Source organism: Oreochromis niloticus, linkage group LG4, assembly GCF_001858045.2.
Source record: "Oreochromis niloticus isolate F11D_XX linkage group LG4, O_niloticus_UMD_NMBU, whole genome shotgun sequence".
NCBI classification, from domain to species: domain Eukaryota; kingdom Metazoa; phylum Chordata; class Actinopteri; order Cichliformes; family Cichlidae; genus Oreochromis; species Oreochromis niloticus.
In genome coordinates this window covers 10,299,960-10,322,372 of record NC_031969.2, presented here as the reverse complement: position 1 = coordinate 10,322,372, position 22,413 = coordinate 10,299,960, and the positions used below count along the sequence as shown (strand labels likewise).

General features: G+C 44.7%; 1 protein-coding gene across 3 annotated transcripts; it reads right to left on the bottom strand.

Moving 5' to 3' along the window:
- Positions 1–921: 921 nt before the first annotated feature.
- tcf20 (transcription factor 20) lies at positions 922–20,561 on the bottom strand. Of its 3 annotated transcripts, none has more exons than XM_025906792.1 (6): positions 20,418–20,561; positions 4,493–12,936; positions 4,134–4,227; positions 3,921–3,984; positions 3,647–3,747; positions 922–2,413 (listed from the first exon to the last, which is right to left on the bottom strand). In XM_025906792.1, exons 2-6 carry the CDS (start codon positions 11,702–11,704, stop codon positions 2,409–2,411), a joined length of 7,476 nt encoding a protein of 2,491 aa, XP_025762577.1. In that variant the 5' UTR covers positions 11,705–12,936; positions 20,418–20,561; the 3' UTR covers positions 922–2,408. The 3 variants fall into 3 exon arrangements, with proteins under 3 accessions (XP_025762577.1, XP_005468501.1, XP_005468502.1); XM_005468444.4 differs by lacking the exon at positions 20,418–20,561 and adding an exon at positions 14,895–15,466; XM_005468445.4 differs by lacking the exon at positions 20,418–20,561 and adding an exon at positions 14,895–15,466 and having other exon boundaries at positions 3,935–3,984.
- Between the last annotated feature and the right edge of the window lie 1,852 nt (positions 20,562–22,413).

The window sequence follows — 22,413 nt, the reverse complement described above, 5'->3', positions numbered from 1 at the left end:
GCTTCATCATACAAAGCAGGTAACTGACATGCCACACAGTGTGGTTGGACAGTGAGTTTGCTTAAGAAGGTTCTACATGAGCTGAGTGACCTGCAAGTATCTGTGGCAGCCATTAAACAGCCGGTGGAGCTCTCTACATACTAAGGTAAGGTGCTTTCCTTTAATACCTCCTGTAACAGAGGATACATTAAACTAACCTTTATGAAAGAAGGCAAATAATACCAGCCAAAAATTCATAGCAATACTTCAATACTCTTGAAAACCATTAAAAAAAAAACCTCGACTTTGATTAGCATACTTAGAACTGGCCTGAATACTCCACCCCTACACTGAGGGCACCCGGTAATTTTGTAACGTTATAGCAAGGTTTTTTTTCTTGCTTTATTTGAACATTTCCGTCTTGATAGGAGTGGTGTCCCTGAGTGAAAACGCTCTTATCTACAGGGTATGAGGTGGGGAATAGCTTAATTACTATGAAAAAACATGCATTGGAAGGATGGACTTCCATCCAGAGTTCGGTAGTCATATTAAAGCACACAATGGTTTACATGTTTTCCCCCTTTTTGACCAGTCTCCATGTCTGAAACTACTGATCATGGCGTTAGAAATTACAGTCCCAAACTATTTGAGACATCTTCTAAAAGCTGTCTGATTATATCAGGACGGGGCTAAACTTCACAGTCAACCAAAGTCAAGAAGAAACAAGTAAGAAAGGAAGTGTGCATGTGTACAGAGATGACTACAACTAATGTGGTTATTTTCCAAGAACTGACTGAGAACACAAAAAAGATAGAGCAGCTGATTTGTAATAAAAGTAGAGAGAAAAATCGGGGGATAACCATGTTAGACGAACTTGAAACAGGCGGGTTTCCCAGAGGAACAGAAGTGAAAGCAAATACTTCAGACATAAGAAGAGGAACATACGTGAAGCATTTTTAAGTGTATTCATAATTCATATACATATTGACAGGTTTCTAATACAGCATGGTTTTGATAGTGTAACTGTCTTTCAGCTTGACCTTTTTTTTTTTTTACAAGAATAACAATAAAAAATGATAAAGACAACACCATGTACGACTCACTTTTAAATTTTTATGGCAATGCTTCTTTTGAATGGATTTTGCATCTCCCGATTAGAATGCTGCCGTGTCACAGAAGTTTGAAACCATTCAAAAGAACTTGGTTAGGCTCGCCCTCGTTCATATGACACCCTCTCCACAGTTCACTTCCAAAAATGTCTGACGTCTGTCAGTCGAACGTAACTTTGCACGAACGTCTTACGAACGCGTGCATCCAGTACACAGTTCCACACCAATAAAACCTCTTCAGTGTCCCGTCCTTCACCTTTTCCCAGCCGGCGTGGTTAAAGATGGCAGGCACGCTTTAGTCCATAGTGTTATCTGCTGCTCTTACGAGCGTCTGTCCTTCTCTTTGCACGTTATGAACTTTTTGTACTTGAAAAATAAGACTGTGTCCATCATTTTTCGTGAATACTATCTGTACCGTAAAAACCCCGGTGATGAAAAATAAGAACACTTTTCAAAAGGACCAAAAAATGGAATCAAAGACCCAGAAGTCAGCATTTTTTCTTTTTTTCAGTTTTTCCACACGCACTCAATTGCTCACTCATTCACGACTTTAGAAAGGCAACAGATGTCCGTTCTCCAAGGCAATAATGTCTTTGTGGCAAACATGACCCTGACATTACAGACAACATCACTCTGGCTCCCTCCCCCCCTCTCCAGGAATGAAGAAAAAAAAAATCCAATTAATGCGTAGACTGAATATAAAATGAGATACATCCATTTCATTTCCATGAGTAAATACTGATGAGGTTACAAAATAATGAGGACTAAAATAATAACTGTGATCATCCTAATATCATAAAAGGTAAAATACTAATTGTGAGAGGATACAAAGTTCTGTCCTTTCTTGGGTTTATCACCCAACTTGCTCCCAATATGTCAAAGCAAACAAAAGAAAAAAAAAAGATAATACAGATGATGATGATAAGCATGAGTTAAACACTTTAAGGGCGTCACTGGAAAATTAAAGTAAGCCTAGAGAGGAAGGTTGTTTCTTTTGTTCTTTATAGCAGAGGTCCTTTAGTTCCTCTGTCAGTCTTGATGTTTTATCTCATCCCACTTCCATCTTTGTAGTCCTTTTCTTGTAGCTCCATTCCCCTGTGTTGCATGTCCATGGGTTGTTTTTTTTTGTTGTTTTTTTCTTTTTTCCGGCTTTTAAGTAAAGCGCAACAATTCTCCTAAAAAAAACGATTTTTCTCCCTCCATTGTCTTAAAATGTAAATAATGCTGAATCTTGGTGAGAAATTGTACATTCCCTTTTGTTGTCCTCAGCCGCTGATGACAGGCCAGTCTTTTTCACATTTCTCGGTCTTCTATCCCAAACTAACCTAGGAGAGAAAGAAAAGGCACAATGAAGCAAAGAGGATACGTTGCAGCTTCGAAAAACCTTAGCATGCCAGCAGCGTTGTGCAAAACAGAGACGAGATGCATCAGTTTCCATGAGGACAGGCTGGATTGGAAGTGAGGGGGAGGCAGCGACAGGCACAAGTACAGCCACTAAGGTGAGGTGAGGAGGAGTGCGAGAGCTGCAGGATTTTTTCCCCTCAATGCTACTCGAAGAAACCTGCCAACAAAGAGTGGCTGCTGTGTTGCTTTTTGGAATTTAAATGACCACAGAAGGTATAAGCAAGCCAGAGGCAACAAATCCATCAATAAAGAGACAAAAGTATCTCCACATCTTTCAATAATTAAACAAAAATAAAATGCAGCATGCGTTTGAATGTTTCTATGTGGTAACTGAAGGGTAACTTGTTGAGGCAGGCTTTCACACTAGAGGTGGTTGCGAGACAACGTAACATTATACACCAACATCCACTTCTACATGATTACATATAGATGACTGCTCCTAGCACACAAGCTCACATTGTGACAACTACGAGGTTTAAGAGGCTTTTTTTTTTAAATAGAAATAAGTAAACATGTAAATAGTTTTGGATGAGATCTGACAACATTTTAAAGGATGGAAATCATTTTAAGAAAAGTAAACAGTATCGCTTTACAGTACTGTGCAAAACTCTTGAGCCACTCCTCATTTCTTTGAATTTTGAAAATTTTTTAAAAATCTTGCGCATTGGCTGGTTTTATTTACTTATATTCAGTGCAGTCCTTGCGTCTGATTATTCTGACCTATGAACCATTCAGACATAAAAAAAAAAAAGGCAATTGTATCTTTGGGCACTCTGTTACTAGCAGCCTGTTGCAAAAAACACACCATTACTTCAGATTTTTTAAGATGACTCTGTGGAATATGCCAAAGAGAAAACATACAGACATAAAAATATATTTTTAAAAACCAATAAGGTGATGAGGTATTAGTCAAAAACTCTGCATGGTGTCCAGTTTGTCCTTTAGGAAATGGAACAAAGAAAAAGGAAAGAAGGAAGGAAATCAAAAGAACAGAGCAAAAGGTGGTCATCGCCTAAAGAAGAGCTTTGAATAGAAGAAGAATAAAAGTGGTCGGAGTTTGCTAGGACTGTAATGCATTGCATCCATTTACCATTTTACCATAGCTCAAAACTTTTGCACACTACTGTATCTTACATACACAACTGTAAACTTACAGCTCCCAGACTCCTGTGTCTCTTCCTCCTCCCTGTTTCTCTCAGCCTCTCTCTGACTGCTCCAGGTACACTGACTTGGCAGGCCGGATGCTCTGGGTAAACTGAAAGAAGGGAAGAGGGGGAAAAAAAACAAACAAAAAAAACCCAAAAACACAGGACGAGACAAAAGTGTGAATTAAAGACAACTGAAGATCCTGAAAGAAACGAAGGGTTCGGGCACCGATTTGGATGTGAAAAGTGAGATATCGCTCTGAATTACAAAAAGAAAACGAACCTTTCCTTCTTTACCTTGTGCTTCGGACACCGCAGCGAGAAGTTATCTTCATTCAGAGAGCAATCTGGCAAACAGACAGAGAACATCAAGACTAAGGACACAGCCACAGACTGTTTTTCCTTTTCTTTTTCTTTTTTTTTTTTAAATCCAACAACAGACTTTCACATCACCTTACTATTTCTAGTGCACTTGTGCAGTAATGCAGACACTCACCTGCTTCAATAGCACATAAGTAGTGGTAGCGAAGTGTACAGCCTTTACTGTAGCAGCCCAGGGTTGAGCCAACCATCTCACAGTATGAGCAGGACTGAGAAAAGATGATATAAATGCATATAAAAACCGTCAGACACAGAAAGACAGATAAAGGTCTACAATCTGAAAAAACTGATGAGCAAACACACTTGATATACTGTATAGTACATGATCCACTGCAGTACTGGGTGTCTTATCAACATGCATGTATACAAGTGCTTTTATTAAGCAGTGAAACCTACATATATGTAAATAAAAAGCATAAATCTGTCATTCCCCCCTCCACCCCACCCCAAAAATGCCAAATATGTACAACTCACTGTTTCTCTGGCGCCATCTAGTGCTTCCTGCAGGCCATACAGTCTCCCATTGACAAGGTACACTCCACTGGTCCACACTATACATCCTTCATGGACCCACAGCTCCTCTGGATCCATGGGCATCTGAGGCAGCTGTGCCAGCTGTGCCAAGGGTCCCAGGGAATCCAAGGCCGGAGGAGGGGGCTGGAATGGCAGGGAGGCCTTACTGTTGGCTGGCACCATTCTGGGGGAATCCTCACTCGACTTGTGTCTCCTTTTAAAACGGGGATGCGAGGTCAGCTTTCTGTGCTGAGGTCGCTGCTGAGCTTCGTCTGCAGGCTGCTGTTTCGGCGCCTGCTGCTGGTCGCTTTCAAGGTCTGGCTCTCTCTTAAGCTCAGGGATAGGTCTGATATCCAGATTCGTATCCCAGGTTAGAGAGGTTTTAATGGCAGCGGACGAGGAGGAGGAGGAGGAAGAGGAAGAAGAAGAGGCAGCGTTACTGTGCTTGTCAGCCACATGCGTCATCATTTCCTCCCTCCCAGCTGGAGAAGCAGTTCTGACTGTAGTGTTAAGAGAAGCAGGGTTTGAATCCAGATTGAAGGCATAGTCGCTCTCAGATGAGGGCTTGGTAAACTGAGCATCTTGTGTTTGTGTGTCTTGGATTGTAGTCAAAGGGTTTGAGCTCACGTCTGAATTTGGTCCTGTTTTGTTTGTGCCTGTGGTTGCCTGACATTGCCTGACCTGGGGCTGATTCTTGGGGAGCTTTGCAGCATATTCAGCTGGGTAGAAGGGCCCGTAGAGATCTCCGAGGTGTTTGTAATTTGCCCATTTCTGGCACAGGCAACACAGCAGGCGGCCGGAGTGATTGGTCTCCGTAATCACAGGGCCTGAAACAACATAGCCAGATGAAGGAAGTGCTTTTCCTGACTGAAGTGTAGTTTCCACCTCGTCCGTCTCCCGTTTCTCTGATTCTCTGTCTCTCCTAGATAACTGGGAGGAAAGAGCCGAGGTCAGGAGGGATTCAATTCCACTCCCACCAGCTTTCCCTCCAACTGCGCTGCGCTCTCCTTTCATCTTGTCCTCCTCAGCGTTCACAATGGTGCACACCGCCCCAATCTCTGGTACTTTTTTCTCCACGTGTATGTGGGGAACAAACAAGCCCTTTCTGTTAGGATCCGCAAAAGCTCTATTTGCACCTAAAGGTGTATCTGGATCGTCTTTGGCCACTGAGGGCGTTGCTGCTGCCGCCCCTCGCCGCCTCCTCCTCTGCCGCCCTCTTGCTTCCAGGGGCTCGTCTTCATCTTTGACGCCTCTACGTCTTCGCCGCACAGGTTTGACCTCGATCTCTGGCTGGGTGTCCTCGCTCTCCACGTCCACCTTCACTACCTGGGTTAACACAGGTGGGGCCAGCGGAGGAGTGGTTTTACTGTCTGGCAGAGGGGGTGCTGGCGGGGCTGTTGTGGTTGTTGTTGTTGTTGTTGTGCTGCTGCTGCTGTTGGTAGTCTGCATTGTTGGTGGAGTTGTGGGAGCAGCTGTCGCTGGAATGGGCGGTGCTGGAGGAGCGCTCAAAGTTGCATTCTGTGTTTGGACTTGAGGCTGAGCGCTGGCTTGTGTTTGGACTTGGTTTTGGGCCCGTTTTTGTTTATTCACACTCCCAACAGGCCTGCCTTTTTTCTTGCCAGATGGGAAATAGCCTTTAGGCACAACATTCTCTAGCGGCTTTGAATCTTGTGGTGACAGACTGGACCTACCGGAGGACATCTGATGCTGCCTGTTGAGTATGTGCCCTTGAGCCTGGCCGTGGTGGGGCGGAGTGGTGCCATAGTAGTCGCTGCCAGGATAATCATCGAATCCCATGCCAGATTCTTGAAGTTTCTGTCGAAGAAGGTTAGCGGCAGACTGCTCTCCCCTCCTCGTCTCAAGCTGCTGGTACGTGTTGGTGAAATGCTGAATGTCTGATAGGGCAGACGAAGATGGAGGTGGGGAACCCTGAACCGGGCGAGGAAGAGGTGGAGGAGGAGGCAGTGGTCCGAGCAAAGCGAAATCCTCCTTGTCGCCAGATGCCGATGCCACAGCAGCACCTAATCCAAAGTCAAAGTCCTGTTGTTTGAGGGGCTGAGACGTCTGGTGGGGATCGCATGGGTAAGCTGATGGAGGTAGAGGCCCGGTTTCGTCGACCCCTCTAAAAGGAATCATGTCGTTTAATGAGTGACTTTCATCCATGTAACTATCGTCCCCTCCTGGAACCCTGGGGAAATGTGGCAAGTCTTGGTCCTGCGAGTCATTAAATGTTGGTATTTCAGAGTGAGAGAAGCCTGGGTAATGATTTGACTCATCATCAGCATGGCCTGCTGGCTTTTTAATATTTGGTGTGATTTTCTGCACTATTGCCTCTAGTTTCAAACCGCGTCCTTTTCTGGGAGGCAAAACCTTAGTGTTGCCACTGGATGGAGACAGAGGTTGGGAATAGGTGCTCTCTCTTGGCAGAGGGGATGAGAGCCTGGGACATGGAATATCTGAACTGGATGAGTCATCTTCGTTGTGATGGCCAGGCTCAGACTGGGCCCCAGGAGAGTGATGGGAATTTGTGGCGGCCCTCTGTTGAGACACATCCTGGAGTTGCCTTTTGGCGGGAATGGGAGAGATAAAAGAGCGAACTCTCCTGCGTAATATTAGCGGATTTGTGTCTCCGGAGCCCCCGGCTTTGGTCTGATGCTGCACCTGTGGCTGGGTGGAATTCACATCAGCAGGAGACTTGGTGGAGCTGGGTGGAGGAGGTGGGCAGGGATGTTTGGCTTCTTCTGTGGCTACTCTGGAGACCTCAGGTTCGGCGGCACTTTGGCCGTGAGGGATCTGCGGCAGAACGGGGGCGTGTGAAACAGGAGTTGGAGGAAGGAGAGGGGGAGGTGGTGGGGGAGGAGGAGGAGGAGGCTGCGCTCTGAAGTAGTCTCCTTCTATCATTCGAACACCTTCTCTTCCGGAGTGTGTCGACTCCCACATTTTCATGTCATAGTAGGCGCTTTGATGATGGAGCGAAGGTTTGCCAGCGTGCGTTTCACTTGGCATGTCAGTTTGGGAGATCATCCTCTGTCTCTGCTCTGACTGGCTGACTTTATGTCTTCCAGGGGACGAGCCGGGCTGCATCATCATCTCCTTGGTGGGCCTGCTCATCGCTTTTACCCAGTCACTCATTTCATGGTGATGAGGAGGGCCGTGAGGGTGAGAATACATTTGAAGCTTAGCTGCGGCTTGAGCTGAAGGGGATAGACTGTGGTATGGATGGTGGGAGGGAAAATGAGGATTGCTGCGTGACATCATATTGCCCTCTCTTGAATCTCCATATCGATATCCAGGAAATGTGCTGCCGCTGCCAGCTGACAGATCAACGCCGTGAAGGTACGGCTGATGCCTTGACGGCGAAGTTAAAGGATTAGTGTTCATAGGATGAGAAGGCAAGGGGGGAATATCAACATTACCTCGCCTATAGGGGTCAGCATTCATTACAACTGATGAATGGATCGACTTGGAATGATACTCCGTGTCTGCCTCATTAGCCCCACCACTGCCTTGCTGCTCAGTTTGCAAATTTGGAGCTTCCACCCCGGTCTCTTTTGATACTGTTTCCATTTTCATTACTTGTTTCTCTCCAGTATCCTTTTTAGTTAGATCACTGGCTGCTGCTGCTGGAGAGGAAAATGGCTGTTGAATCACAGAAGCTCCACTCTGACTTTTCTCCCGCTCTCTCTCTCTGTCGCTCTCTCTGTCCCTCTCTGGTGTGCTGCGTCGGTTTGGCGACACATCACAGATGACAGAGCGTCGCTCTGATGGGGCTAATATGCAGCCTGATGATTTCTGAGGCTCAGTTTGACCACCGCTGCCGGTTAGTGGCTCTGGCTCTTGCAAAAGGAGCTCCTGCACAGCAGAGGATGGAGTGGAGACATTAGATAAGGCTTTTCTCGGTGGTAGAGAGTAGTCAGCTAAGTTTATGTGTTTTGTTGCTGCTTGCTGAGACTCGGCCTGTGGTAAATGGCCCTGGGACACACCCACCTCTGTTTTCTCAGCATTTTGCATAATCTTAGCGTTTGACATTTCTGACTTCACTGAGGACTGAGGCTCTGTGGTAAAATCAGGGTCGCTTCCATGCCGCTGGTTTTGGGGTTTTCCAGCGCTACCCATTTGAGCTGAACCCTCAGTTGCTCCACTCTGCATTCTCATACCTTCAGCCATGCCATATGATGGGTGTCTGGACTGAAACTGCTGCTGAACTTGAAGATGTGCAGGAAATGCCTGTTCTGGTCTCCCATAGCGACGATCTAAATTGTAACCTTGAAGGACCTCTTGCAAAAGGCTTGGGAATTGCTGAAGCTGTGCATTCTCCTCGAGACCTTTAGCCCCTGATCCCTGGCCTCGCTTCACCAGGGCCTCTGCTACAGAACCACCGTCTTTCTGATGCACAGGTCCGAAACTAGGTTGTGACTGTTGGTATCCTAAATATCTTGGATTTGAATCCATCACACCCACTGGGCCAGGCCTCCCTTTGTTCTTCATGGATAAATCTGAGCCATATGTTGATTCAGGGTAGCCATACTTATGCTGGCCAGACTGGGAAGGATTATGAGGCCGTCCGAAGTTTGATTTCTGGTAATGGGAAGAATACAGACTGAGGTCTACGCCTTCATCGCCATTATGACTGCTCGACTCTCTTAAATAAGAGTGTGAGTGTTTCTCTTCTATACAGTTGTCCTGGGGATTCTTGCTTTTTTCTGTGAGACTTCCCTCAGACCGAGCGGAAACAATCACTCCAACACTACTGGCGTTCTGCTGCTCCTCAGACGTGTGCTTTTCTTCCCTCTCGTTACTGTGTAATCTGGATGTGGAGTGCACCCTATTCTCTTTGTCCTGTCCATTTTGTGTATCGACTTCCCCGTCCCGTTGCATTTGGCTGCTGCCTTTCATGGTTTTATCAGCTACACCTTCGCTTTCGTTTTTAATGACTTCATTTTTAATTTCTACTGTCTTCTTATTGCCACCTCTGTGGTCATTGTATGCTGCCCCAGACTCTGGGACACAGTTTGGCTGAGGGGGAATACTGGAGGAAGTGGATGAGGGGGATGAGGAAACTGGAGGCATTGGATGTGAGCTTGGGCCAGTCTCTGACGACTGATACACAAAGGATGGAGATGACGATGAAGCAGGAATATGAGCTTCATTTGCCTTCGCTTCAGAGGCAACTGGATCCTTTGATGAATCGGAGGTGACTACTTTGACATTTGATGTTTGTCCAGTCTGCGGTTGGCTTTGGCTCGGTGGCTGAGGGTGAGAGCCAGCTGGTTCAGATCCACTGCTTGCACCGCTCATCTGCCTCACTCTCCCATGTTCCCCCTCAGAAAACTGCTCCTCTCGCTCCACCTTGGTCCCTGAGGAGCCTTCGACTGACAACAATGAGGAGTCTTCATCCACCCCGACATCTATGCTGGCTCCATCTCCGGCCCCTACTGCACTTCCATCTTTGACTGTGCTGGTGCTTGAGGCTGCGCTTGCATTGCGACTCCTCGGCTGCGATGGGGGCACGCTATGCGTCGCCTGTTGCATCTGCCCGCCTTCTTTCTTCTTAGGTGAAAGCACTGTGTCAGTAAGGACCATGTGCTGAACTGTGTTTGGTAAATTGGCTACTTGTGAGCTCAAGGCATTAAGACTATTCAAGCCGGCATCCTGCATTTTGTCAACTGAAGAGGATGAATAAACAGAAGAACCTTCTTCTCGGGATCCAATTCCTGTGCCTAGCCCCATTTTACTGCGGCCTGTTGGAGGGAGATTGCTCCCTCCGGCTGCACTCATGCTGTGAGGTTTATGACTGCCACTGCTACCACAACTACTGATGCTGCTATTAGAGTTGGGTGTGGGACTTAACTGAGGCATAGTCTGCAGTAATCTACCATGACCGTGGCTGCTACGAGGGTTTGATGTAGGAGGATGTGAAGGACCATGACCTGAGGGGGTTCCATGTGCCTCTGAGACACCCATCAAAGGGGAAGGAGAGGAGCTACAGCTGGGGGAGTGCACTGCCGATGCAGCTGGAGAGGGATTGGAAATTGGGCTAAAGTTTTGGTTAATTTGAGTTTGTTGCGCATTAGGATGCATTGGAGATTTGGTTATTTCTTGGGATGCTGGCTGAGGTATACTGGGATTGGAGGCCTGATGATGTTTAGCATATACAGAGCCTGGAGACTGGCCCTGCATCTTGAGAGGCGTGTCATAACCTATCCCTAAATTGTGCTGCGAGTTGCGGTGCTGTAGTGTGGCTTGCTTGTGGAGTGAATGTGTCTGTGGGGAATATCCAGGATAATTTGAAGCATGGTAACTTTGTTGAACATTCTCCATTGGCCCCACATTGTTAGCAGCAACTGAACTGGAGACTGAGTTTGAACTGGAGTTGACACTGGGAGAACTGTTGACTTTGGGATCGAACCCAGTGCCGGCAGCCCCGTCGAGATATCTCTGTGGAGGGGGGCTGTACATTCCTGATGACCCCGTGGATGCGCCACCCTGGGGAGAGTAGTGCGGATACTGATGGGTCATTCTATGTCCAGAGTGTGGATAGCTCCTATGCTGCTGTCCATGATGGATAGTTGGGAAGGTTTGCCCATGCTGGCGGTGCTGCATCTGAGAACCTGGCACTGGCTGCATTGCAGGGTTCTGACTCATATTATACTGATGAGAGGGAGAGAATGCTCCAGTACCTCCACCTGAACCAGCACTAGAGGCATAGTCTACTGGATATGGCGACATCAGGCCAGATGACGGTGCAGAGCTAGATCCGGGATGCCGGTACTGGTGAGGTATATGTCCATCAATATTGGGGTACCCAAAACCTGCCCCATAGCCCATACCTCCCCTTCTGTGCCTGTCCTTTCCACCCACTGGAAAATAGTAATCCATGGTCTCTTTCCTGTAAGGGTTATTACTGCTGCCACTGTGAATGTTACCCTGTGTTGGTGTTGGCTCCACAGCTCCTCTGTTTCTAGCACTGTAAACAAGCATGTGGCTGGCTTGACTTGGGTGGTGATGGCCTCTGTGCAGGCTCTGCTGTTGCATCCCTGCATAATCATCTGTCATCCTCGGGGATATCTGGGGCTCTGCTGGCTGCGGTGGATAGGGAGGTACGCCTCCACCCCTCCCACTGAACCCAGGGGGGAGAGAGGGGGGAACTGGACTGTTAGGAAAATTCTGCATTGTTCAGAAAACTAAAATATCTGTTAGTGTTTATATCAGGGAATGATTCCGATCAGAAACTGGAAGGCTTATGATAGTAAGAATAAATGACAAAGAGAGAGTCTATGGCCTGTCAGGAAAAGAAGAAAATGCTTTTGAAATCCACCAAAGAGCAAAGCAATATATACACACATACATATATGTATATATTGTAGCTGTAATAATCACTTTTGTAGTGCCAGCAGTGGATAGGGAGGTTAAACTTAGGATGATATCTCCAGTTTTGGAAAAAGGTCAAACTGCAAAAACTGTACTTTTTAAATGTGAAAGTGTACTTTCCAATGGGGAAAAAAATGTTCACTTAACAGCTGGGTCTTAGAAAACAGATTCTTCTTTAAGATCTACGTCGTGAAGCAGCTTTCTACTTCAAAAAACATAACAAGATTAAAAATGAGCAGTCATTCCCATGAAGCTGAAGCAGTTTGGCACCGAACAAGCAAAAGATATGGATGATTGCCACATCACCATGTGAGTTTTTAAACCTTAAATGTCTTTACGCATATGAACTCCACACTAACAACAGCTCAAGCAGGCAGAGTTATTTCTGGGATTAAACTGTGTTACGATCCAACAGGGTCTTGCAATATGGAAAAAAAACAAAAAAACAAAAAAATATCTCATTAAAACCATCGAGATTGTGTTCCGTCGCGGCAATCCTTCAGTTCGTCAAAGAGTGTAAGACTGCTGGGACTTGACTCACACCTGTGTGAGACAAAAACTCCAGTAATGGAATCAAGTGGTCTGAATCAAGACCCTCACTCAACATCATCCCAGAGGCGAACGCTCCATGGATATTCTCATCGGCTCTTGGATACAGAGTCCAATGCTTTTTCAGGCGTTCGTTTTCTCGGTCTCTCCTTTTTGGATGCCGGTTTCCTTTTTTAGTTTTTTGCAACTGCATGCAATCATCTGGACTGTAGAAGTATTTGATCCCTATATAGCGACCGTTCTCTCCTTGCCTCCGCGCATCTTGATGCTTTCCTCTGTCTTCAGCACTTAGCCATCTTACCTTTGTTTTTTTCTGTCAACCATCATTTAATTCTACCTAGTTCCATGGCAACAGTTTTCCAAAAGGAGGGTAATCCATTTATTCCACTTCAGGTTGAGTCAATTCATGCTCCTGTTTTCTGTTTCTCTTCTGTATTTCCATGCAGATGTGTTCATTTCCCATGAACTGCTGACCAGAAAAAAACCTGTTGTGGAAAAAAAAGAAAAGATAAATCAAATGCGTGCAGACGTAACGCGCCAACATTTATTAAATATACCTCCTGCTAAAGCTCTGTTGTCGTAATTAAATATTTATAACTAGAAATGCACTGACTGTGCTCACAGGGCAATAGCAAAATGCATTTTGGGCTAATTGACAGTTTTATACTTATATATTGCATATATTACTTTATTAATTAATTAACTGCAACAAATCAGTGGTAAATACAACATGCGTAACGCTAACAAAAAAAGCTCATACTTTATTTTCAAATGATTGATCTGGGGTCACATATTATCTCAGCATTTCTCATAAGTGCACTTTATTTTCCAGTCAGCTGCATAAATATTACGCTGCACTATTGCAAATGCATTTACAAAAAGGGCAATAATCTAAACCTGACTTAATGTTGCACAAGCGATCTCATTCAACTTCTGTCTTCACTACTTAAAAGGCTTTCTGGTCTTGTATCATCGCTTCTCTTTTATCATTCTCTTCGAGTACAGCTTTTACTTTGGTCCGGACTTTAACAATGCATGCTTAAGGCGTCTCTTCTGACTGATAAACAGGTTTGGTGGCTGAAAGGAGGGTAATCAACAGTCTCTGAGTGAGGCAACAAAATACTCATTCTCACAGGTAAACAACCAACCCTGTGGAGTCAAGACAGAAGCAGTCCATCTGTCCTCTTTTTACAATGAGAAAGGAGACCATTAACCTTAATGTGCTTAACTTGTTTTTATAGGATTTAATTGTTATGGGTGATAATTAAAGGGACGATGCCACCTTTATGGGGTTAGTGCCTTTAATTGTCATGTGTGACATAAGCATCAATTGTGTGTCCCTAGGACACTGTAAAATTGTTAATGGTCCTAAAACAACTTTGGGTGGCTTCTCCCACTGTGGGGACTTTAACTGAGCAACATTATTGGTCATCACTAGAAGCTGCAAGCAAAACATGACAATGAGCAGGGACCATGTGAGGTTGCAAAACAAACCGATCACACCGTGTCAATCGGACTGAGTCAAACCACACTGCACCATCAAACAGGTCTGATCAAATGCTCCGAGGGTCACAGTTAAGGTACACCGGCGATGCAGAGCAACAGCTAAAGTTAGGTGGAGACACTTGGTTTCCATCCTTCTGTGAGCTCACGGTTAGGTTATGGACAGATTATTAATTAATCAAAGCAGCTCGCCGAGCACGACCAGGCGGCAGCATTCATAACACAGAGAACAGTGCAGCAGCAGCAATAATAAAAAACTGGCTCAGTGCAGTCTGTCAGCAAGTCAATCAGCTGCATGGCTGCCTAATTGATACACAGACGCAATGTTTTTGCAGATAATTATCAAACGCTAGCTCCGTTTTATCTGGACAATTTGTCGTCTCAGACTGCCATCAACAAAACACAGGCTTTTGCACCACAACCTCAGTGGCTATATTAGCCAGTAGCAAGGTATACGCATTACAATTAGCCTTGTAGTGCTGCCTCTTTTCTTTTTTCTTTTTAGCTCCTTTAGGTTAGCGTTAGCAACAATACCTCAAATGGTGCATATTAAAATTGTAAGCTAGCCGCATATGTTGAGAGCTAGCTAAGCTAGAACCTCTAGTTAGCATTGTAGCAAGGCAGCTAATTTGCGTTTCTTGCATTTAAGACCCTGCACAAAAGAGTAGTTACAGCAGGCTAAAGGAACAGGGGCAGCCAAGCAGCGTTTAGCCACAAAAAGAGAAGTGATTAGGTGCAGATGTTCCCCCCCTCACATTATTCAGTGGGGCTGTGAGTAAATGGGTTAGCTAGCATAAATGAGAGACCTGGTGTGGGCACTGCATCAGAAAAAATTGCCGTCACGCAGCCAGATATTTTTCTTGAATAAACAGAGCTAACGTTTGCCAGGGAGAGGCAAGTCACTCAGAGACAGGCTAGCTAACACACCGTAGATGCATACCTGAAAACGTAGCAATACAAGGCCCTCGAAGGGTGAAAGGCTGTTTTGTGACAATCCCGCTGCTGTGGCAGGAAACCCCAGTCTAGAGTCGACTCCTCCGCCGCTTTTCCCTCAGCGCTTTTGAGTCCAGACAACCCCGACCAGCGGCGGCGAAGTCGGGGGCCCCGTCACGACACTTAGATCCCGGGCCTTTCTTCCGATCCCCCCTTTTTTCTTTTGTCCTCACCTCCAAAAAATGATGAGAGCGGAGCACAATCGGGGTGCCTGTGGGTCCCGTAACCAGCGAGGTCCATACACCCCCGCCCCCTCCCCTCTTGTTCCCTCGCCTCTCGCTCTCTCTCTCCCCCCTCTTTCACACACCGCTTAGGTGATTCCACCTATCTCGAAGTAAAATTAAACACATTGCCCTCGCACGAGCCTCCATCAGCACGCGAAGCTTTCAGACGTCAGTTTCCGTCACTAAATTGCATTTGCATGCCTTCATCAGTAGCTCGACTCATTCGTTTTCCTGTTGGACTACTGTTTTTTTCCCCTTCTTCTTGCAACAGAAAGACCGCCTTAAAAATGCATACACACTCATATTCCTGCACCCCCTCCCTCATCTCTCTCCATCACATCCCTCCCTCCCTGCCTCCCTCTCTCAGGCTTTTGCTATTTCATTGATTTTTACCTATGTCTACAATCAAATCCAAGACTATCCTAATATAGCAAAAGGCAAATTTTGCATGTGTGTCTGAGTATGTTGCCTCTGCCCCTTTGTTCTTATTTCATCTCAAGTGAAAGTGAATTAGCCTGATGAAGGCACCATGGCTACAAAGGCAACATGGAGAGGAGACGGGGCTGGATGGAATGGTAGGTTAATGAAGAAGGCAACAAATGAAAGGCAATTTGTGAGCAAAGAGGTGCGCCTGTATTAGAGGAAGATTGCAGTGCAGTGGACGAAGTTCACAGTGGTCTCTTAATGCTCAAACAGATCTATTACACACACAGTGTAGCTGTATTTCCCCTGTTTTGGCACAAAGAAAAGCCACTTAAGTCATTATGATAATAATATGTAACCATTGGTTAATGTTTGACAGGACACACTCAGAATATCATCATGGCCGGGACAACAATGGAGGTGCTACAAACAATCCTTTTCCCATTAAATTTATTGTGTTGTCTGTGCCTCAGCTTTTCTGCTCTCACACAGGGCCACTGAGTGCAGTACAGACCCACTCACACTCTCCTGCCATCATAATTACGTGCCCTATGCCCTCCATCCATGGTGCTGCACTTTTAATATACTGCAGTGTGTCATACATGCAAACACGCACTCTCCCTGTGTGTGTGTGTGTGTGTGTGTGTGTGTGTGTGCAGCTCTCTTCATTCTCTCTCTTCCTTTCACACACGTGCATGGAAACACACACACACACATACTGGCAAAACACAACACAATCCCAAAACTCCAGTCTGAAACTCACAAGCGCACCGTTTGCACACAAGCGTGCACATCCGCATGCAGCCACTCACTTAACCTGCCAATCACCACGGTAAAACCTCTCTTTTTCTAACCAGCAGTTCAATACATTTCATTCCCTTGCAGATACACGTCTATTTCTATCATAGTTGCCATAGCAACTGCATCACAGAGCCTTAACTGTGGATAATTTTTAAGGCTACGTATCTACATTTCTGTGTGTGTGTGTGTTTTTTTTTCATTCTATGAACGATTTCATGCAGACACTCTTGTTTGCTGGTAAAAGAAAAATGTTCAAGCACGAATCGCTCGCGAGCAGTTGTGTAGTTGTATCGCCACCAAGTCGAACTGAAAGAGCTGAGAGGCAACATAAAGGGCGCTGATACTCTGGGCTGGCAAGTCAGCCTAGCCAGGCCTATCCAATCAACACGAGCGCCTGCTGGGATGCACACAGACTCTTTCCATCATGTACAAGGTCACTAAATCTTGTACAGACGAGTGTCAAAGGCACAGCTGTAAAGAAAGCGACCGCTACTGAATACACTTATATGAATAGGCCATATCCTCTTTGCATTAAAATGTTATACCCACATAACCTTTATTAACTTATGAAACTTTCTTTAGATATTCAATTTAAATCATCGTATATTTAATAATGATAATTACACTTAAACATATGATATGTATGGGGATGGGGGGGGTATTCTGATTACACGTAATTGGGATAATCAACCTGTATAACCTGTGAGGAGACATGTTATCCAATTATAGCTACATTGTCACAGATTGCTTGATTATATCATGATTAATTCTTACAAATGTGACTTTTATTACATCTTTCTTTATGACAACCAGTGCTTTTAACTCATTAACAGTGCATCTAAACTACAGTAGTGCGCAAAAGTCTTGAACCACCCATTCACTCACTGAGCCACTTATTGAATCTTGCACACATAAATGAAAACCCTGTATATAAGGAAAAACCTCTACAATTCTAGCAGTCTTTGAAAGTTAATATTTGGTATGACCACAAGTTTTTCTTTAGCACAGTCTGATCTCTCTTCCTTAAGAAGTCTTCAGGAATAGTTCTCCAGGCTTCTTCAAGGACATTCAAAGCTCTTCTTTGGATGTTGGCTGCCTTTTGTTCTGTCCTCTGTCAAGATGACCCCACACTGGTTCAGTAATGTTGAGGCCAGACAATCACTGACAGTGATGCATTGTGTGTTTTTGTTTTTCTATCCAGGTATGCTTTCACTGCACTGGCTGTGTGTTTGGGATCATTCTCATGCTGGAAAATGAAGCAGTGGTCAATCAGACAATTTCCAGATGGTACTGTATGGTGGATCGGAATCTGATGGTACTTTTCCATGTTTGTAATTCCTTCAATTTTGACAAGATCCCCATCGCCACTGGCTGAAATGCAGGGCCAAAGCATAACAGAGCCTCCACCGTGGCTGTAGACACTCAGTGTTGTCCCTCTCTACTGAACTCCTCAGTATAGATCGATGACAATTTGAACCAAAAACATCAAATTTGGACTAATCACTCCATCAGAATTGTTGGTGCTGTTTTTCAATTTAGTTCTTGTGTGATTTTGCATACCTCAGCCTTTTCCTCCTGTTTCTAAACATTGCCTTTTTAGCTGAGACCATTTACGAAGGGTGCAGTGAACAGTAGATGGATTAGTTAAAGGCCCAGATGCATCTCTCACATCTTGTTTCAAGTCTGCAGGATTTTTCCTGTATTTCTTATAGATATGAATTTCAGATACCGGCTACTTTTCTTTGGCCTGCCACTTCTTTTTCTTCCACTTCCACAGGTTTCCTCAGTTGTTGTTGTATGTTCGTTTTTTTTAATGACACAATGCACAGCATGTCAAGATATGACAAGGCTAATAGCTCTTTGAAATTATATGCCTTTTTTATTCAATGTTTTACTTTACTAATTAGAAAAAATTACATGAGATTTACTCAGTAACTGAATACAGTTCAATGTAATCTGACACAACCTTGGATATTTATATTTTCTTTATGTTGTTTATTCTTGAAAATGACTTCCAATGAGCGCAGGTTAATGCTAAACAGGGACCAGTGACCAGGCTGGCTTTTCTGTTTTTTATCTGTTAATAATGTTTCTCAACCAAAAAAAGAAAATAAGAAAGAAAGAAAGAAATTGGGCATAAGATCACTTTGAGCAGGTCAAAGTCAAGATCAGCTAATCTAAGTGCCAGCCCACATCAGCTGACAGTCATCAGATTGGCACAGAGTCTACTATTTAAGTTGCTTTAGCGTGTCTGCAGGTGCTACTCATCTGCAAGCCGCTATGCAACCCACCTCCCTTCCAACTCCTCCTTTCATGCTGTACCCGTGTTAACTGACATCACACCTGTTGTCAGTGATGCCTGCTCCGTTCAGTGCTGAGGTCTTAGTGTTGCTGTCCCAGAACAAACCTGTACCACTTTATACTTTCCAGGGCACGAGCTCCTGTAACAGACTCACGCCACCAAATATAAATGAAATTAACAATCTTGATTTGACTGCAATGATTCTGACTCAACTTCATTTAAAAAAAAAAAGTATTTTAAACAGAAAAAAACAAGGTTGATATCAATTGTTACATGAACAGTTGAAATCCTCTTAAGCACACTACGTGCTTACGGTGAAGATTGAGATTTTACAGATCCTGGAATGAATCTGAGAACTGAGCCATAAGCCGACTACATCACTGCAGCCTGACAGAAGCAAAACAGGCACGTTTTGACACCAGCTACAGAAATTTGAGCCCCTATTTCCACTAAAGACATTTCCCTTGAAATGTCAAAACTAAGTACCTCAACAGCAACAGCATACAGTAGGTCTACAGCTCAGATATGTGGACAAGATAATGCCATTACAGCAAGCGAATGGATAATTAAAGCTCAGCTGGAACTTAGCTTTATAACAACGGCACATGCAGAGAATAGGTGGTTGCACTGTGCTCTCACCGCTCGCTCTGAATACAATCCATTCTCAAGTGTCACCTTTATCTAGAAGCATGAGACTAATTAGAAAGTTCCTATTGCCTACTGACTATTTTATAACATTTCTTAGAGACAGTGGTTCCCAGAAGAGAGCAGCCACTTCTGAGAGGACAAATATACTGTGTATGACACTTTGGTTACTATTGCTTGAAACATGTAAGCTAATATTTATTTGTTTGCATTGAGGATTGTACATTCAAAATAAACCACTCTTTATTTGAAGGTTCTGTTATAGTAATTGGCTTTAATGTTGCAAAACTGTGAATAACAATTGGTTTTGAAAATCTAAAATATTTGGCACCTCATACGCGAAGGTTTACTGAAACATGGCACAGTCCCAGGCTACATTAGCATCCGTGCGGTTCACACATCAGCAACTAGTGATCTGCCCCAAGGTAGCAATAATTTGCAGTTTCCTTGATGACCACATGGAGTCAGAGTCATACAACAAACATTCAGTTGTTATCTAATGCTCAGGAGCTGGCCTTGCATTTCAGCAGTGGATTGAAAAAGATATATATGACCAGGCTGGCTTTTCAGTGTCCATCTGTCCCTTTGAAGTGCATGTTTCTAAAGTTATGCTCTAGTACAATTTCACAGTCTTTGATCCTTCTCCGTCCCAAGTGTCTTACAATATCACAATTAGTGTCCCACGGACATTAAATGTTATATCAGGACAGTGGGGGCTGCTTTGATAATGTATGGCTGAGAACTTATTTCTGAGGACACAGAGAAATGAGATCTTGAAAGCTGATTGCTCCTAGGTGTGGTGACCCTCTCACAATCTCAGTGAAACTCCTTCAGATCAAAGAGTATGATGCAGCCCAGCTGAAATGCAGCAGCAATTCCGTGAATCTGTGACCTTAACAAGGTCTGATGATGCAAAGAATTCCCCTGAAAGGGACATGCTCAGTACTCCCTTTGTCCACCAACATTAGGGTGATTTCCCCCCATCGAACCAGTGATTTTTAGCACAAGCAATGTAAAAGCACACACTCTAAATTTGCTCGTTTTCGCGCAAACAAAGAGATACGTCTGCACTCACCTGTTTCTGATCCTTTTGCTTGTTCACCAAAATGAGAGGTAGTTTAAGGCACTGAACTGATCCACAGCACTGTCAGTGGTGAGCAGTGGTGAGCAGTGGACAGCAGGGAGCGCTCTCTCCTAACATCCCTCGGCGCTCGAGCACGACTCGCTCTCACACTGAGGCCTGCTGCCACACTCTCCCCGTCTCCTAGCAACCTCCGAACCCTGCCTCCAATCACTACGGATACCGAGAGGGAAGGAGGGAGGGTGGGATAGTGAGGGAGAGGGAGAGGGGGGAGAGGAAGAAGAGGAGGTGGTGGTGGTGGTGAGTCTGGCCTGGTATCAGCATCCAAGCTAGCAAAACTGAAAGTGTGCAGAGCTTGAGGTAGCAAGTTGAAGCAATGGTTTTCTAGAGTGGGTGGGGTAGGGTGTGTGTGTGTGTGTGTCGGTAGGAGGGATATGAGCGAGGAAAGGTAAATCATGAAGCCGAGGTTCTCAGGGACAGATTGAGATCATAATTCAAATCAGCCATATTACAGATTGTGAAGTGGAGGAGAGTGATTGCCTCAATTAAGCCAGTTTGTCTTGAGGGTCCTCTTTGCTTAGTCTGCACAGCTCACAGTCCCTCCTCTTTCAGCATCTCCTCCCGACTCCTCTTCTACTCTCACCCACCTTCTCCCGTAGCCCATTAAATTTGATGGTGCCATCATCATCTGTGTTCTGTCCTTGTGAGTCGCGGCCGGCCCCTGTGCTTTATGACTCCGCTCTTCTTCCTTGGGGGGTCCGTGCCCTATCTGTCTGCGTGATCTATGTTTCTCGGTGACCGCGCGCGTGTGCACCGAGACAAAAATGTGCACATACATGGATAACATGCAGTCCCGCACGACATCACGCACATGTCGCGTGTACACGTGCAGCTGTCCGCACCGCCACGTCACGTAGCATCATCCTGCGGATATCTCATCCACGCCGAACACAGAGCGGGCACACCTCGCACGCAGGCCCACACACAGTACTCGTCACTCACAGTAACAAAACACAAGCTTTCACACGCTCCTTGTGTGAGGCTACAGTGACCTTAGACACTGCCCTCCCCCTCCCCAACCCCTGTGGCAGCTGTCATGTGGGGATGTGGCACACAGATACACGCATGACAGAGTTTAGTCAGGAAGACGGAGCCATGATCCGTGTCAGGTTGATGCACAACAGGAGTCACTCGGGTGAAGGCTGACAGGTTGTGTGCGGCTTGCAGCAAATGCAAACAAATACGATGCTTGAAGGGAAGGTGCAACATTTTGCCTGCAGGAAATGGAGAATACACAGAGAAAATTATGAATGTTATATTAAAGAAATACAGTAGAGTGGGGGTGTTGAGAGGGGGTGTTGTGGCACTGGAGATAAAAATTGCTAATACAGTTCAATCTAAATGATTATTATGGTTGCTGTATTATTTACTGTACCTACCCTGTAATTCATTCTCAACAGGACAGCATCGGGTCAGCAATAATAAATATGGAGAATAATTCCCATGAAGATATGAGAATAATGATCATAATCTTTGAACTATTATTAATATTATTAAGGTTGTCTGACTACAGCAACTGTTATTTCTATTTATGATAGCCTAGTCGAGTTATGTGGATCAAATATGTGGACACATGCATTCATAAAGCATTCACAAAAAGTAAAGAGAGCACAGAGGTGTACTTTATGGATATGCAGAGCTAAAGAACGAGATCAAGAAGACGTAACTTACATATAGCTTTTTCAAACCATACCTGTACATATACCAGTCAGCCATCGATGTGATGTAGTGTGATGCATTATGAGATATGATATGATAATATACAATATAGCTCATCTTTGATATGCAAACTCATGTGATGTGATATAATAGGACATTTTAAAATATACAATTTACTCTCAAAAAATCATTCTTGGCCCTTAAAAAACACCAAGAAGTACCTTTGAGTAAAATGCAACTGAAATATATCAAATTAAAGGTTTATTTATTC

Bases quoted from the DNA above. Each gene is read 5' to 3' on its own strand.
- tcf20 (XM_025906792.1), bottom strand. From the start codon at position 11,704: ATGCAGAATTTTCCTAACAGTCCAGTTCCCCCCTCTCTCCCCCCTGGG. The intron at 4,228-4,492 runs GTGAGTTGTACA...ATCTTTTCTCAG, and splicing joins TAGATGGCGCCAGAGAAACA to TCCTGCTCATACTGTGAGAT. The intron at 3,748-3,920 runs GTTCGTTTTCTT...CCCTTCTTTCAG, and splicing joins CACAAGGTAAAGAAGGAAAG to TTTACCCAGAGCATCCGGCC.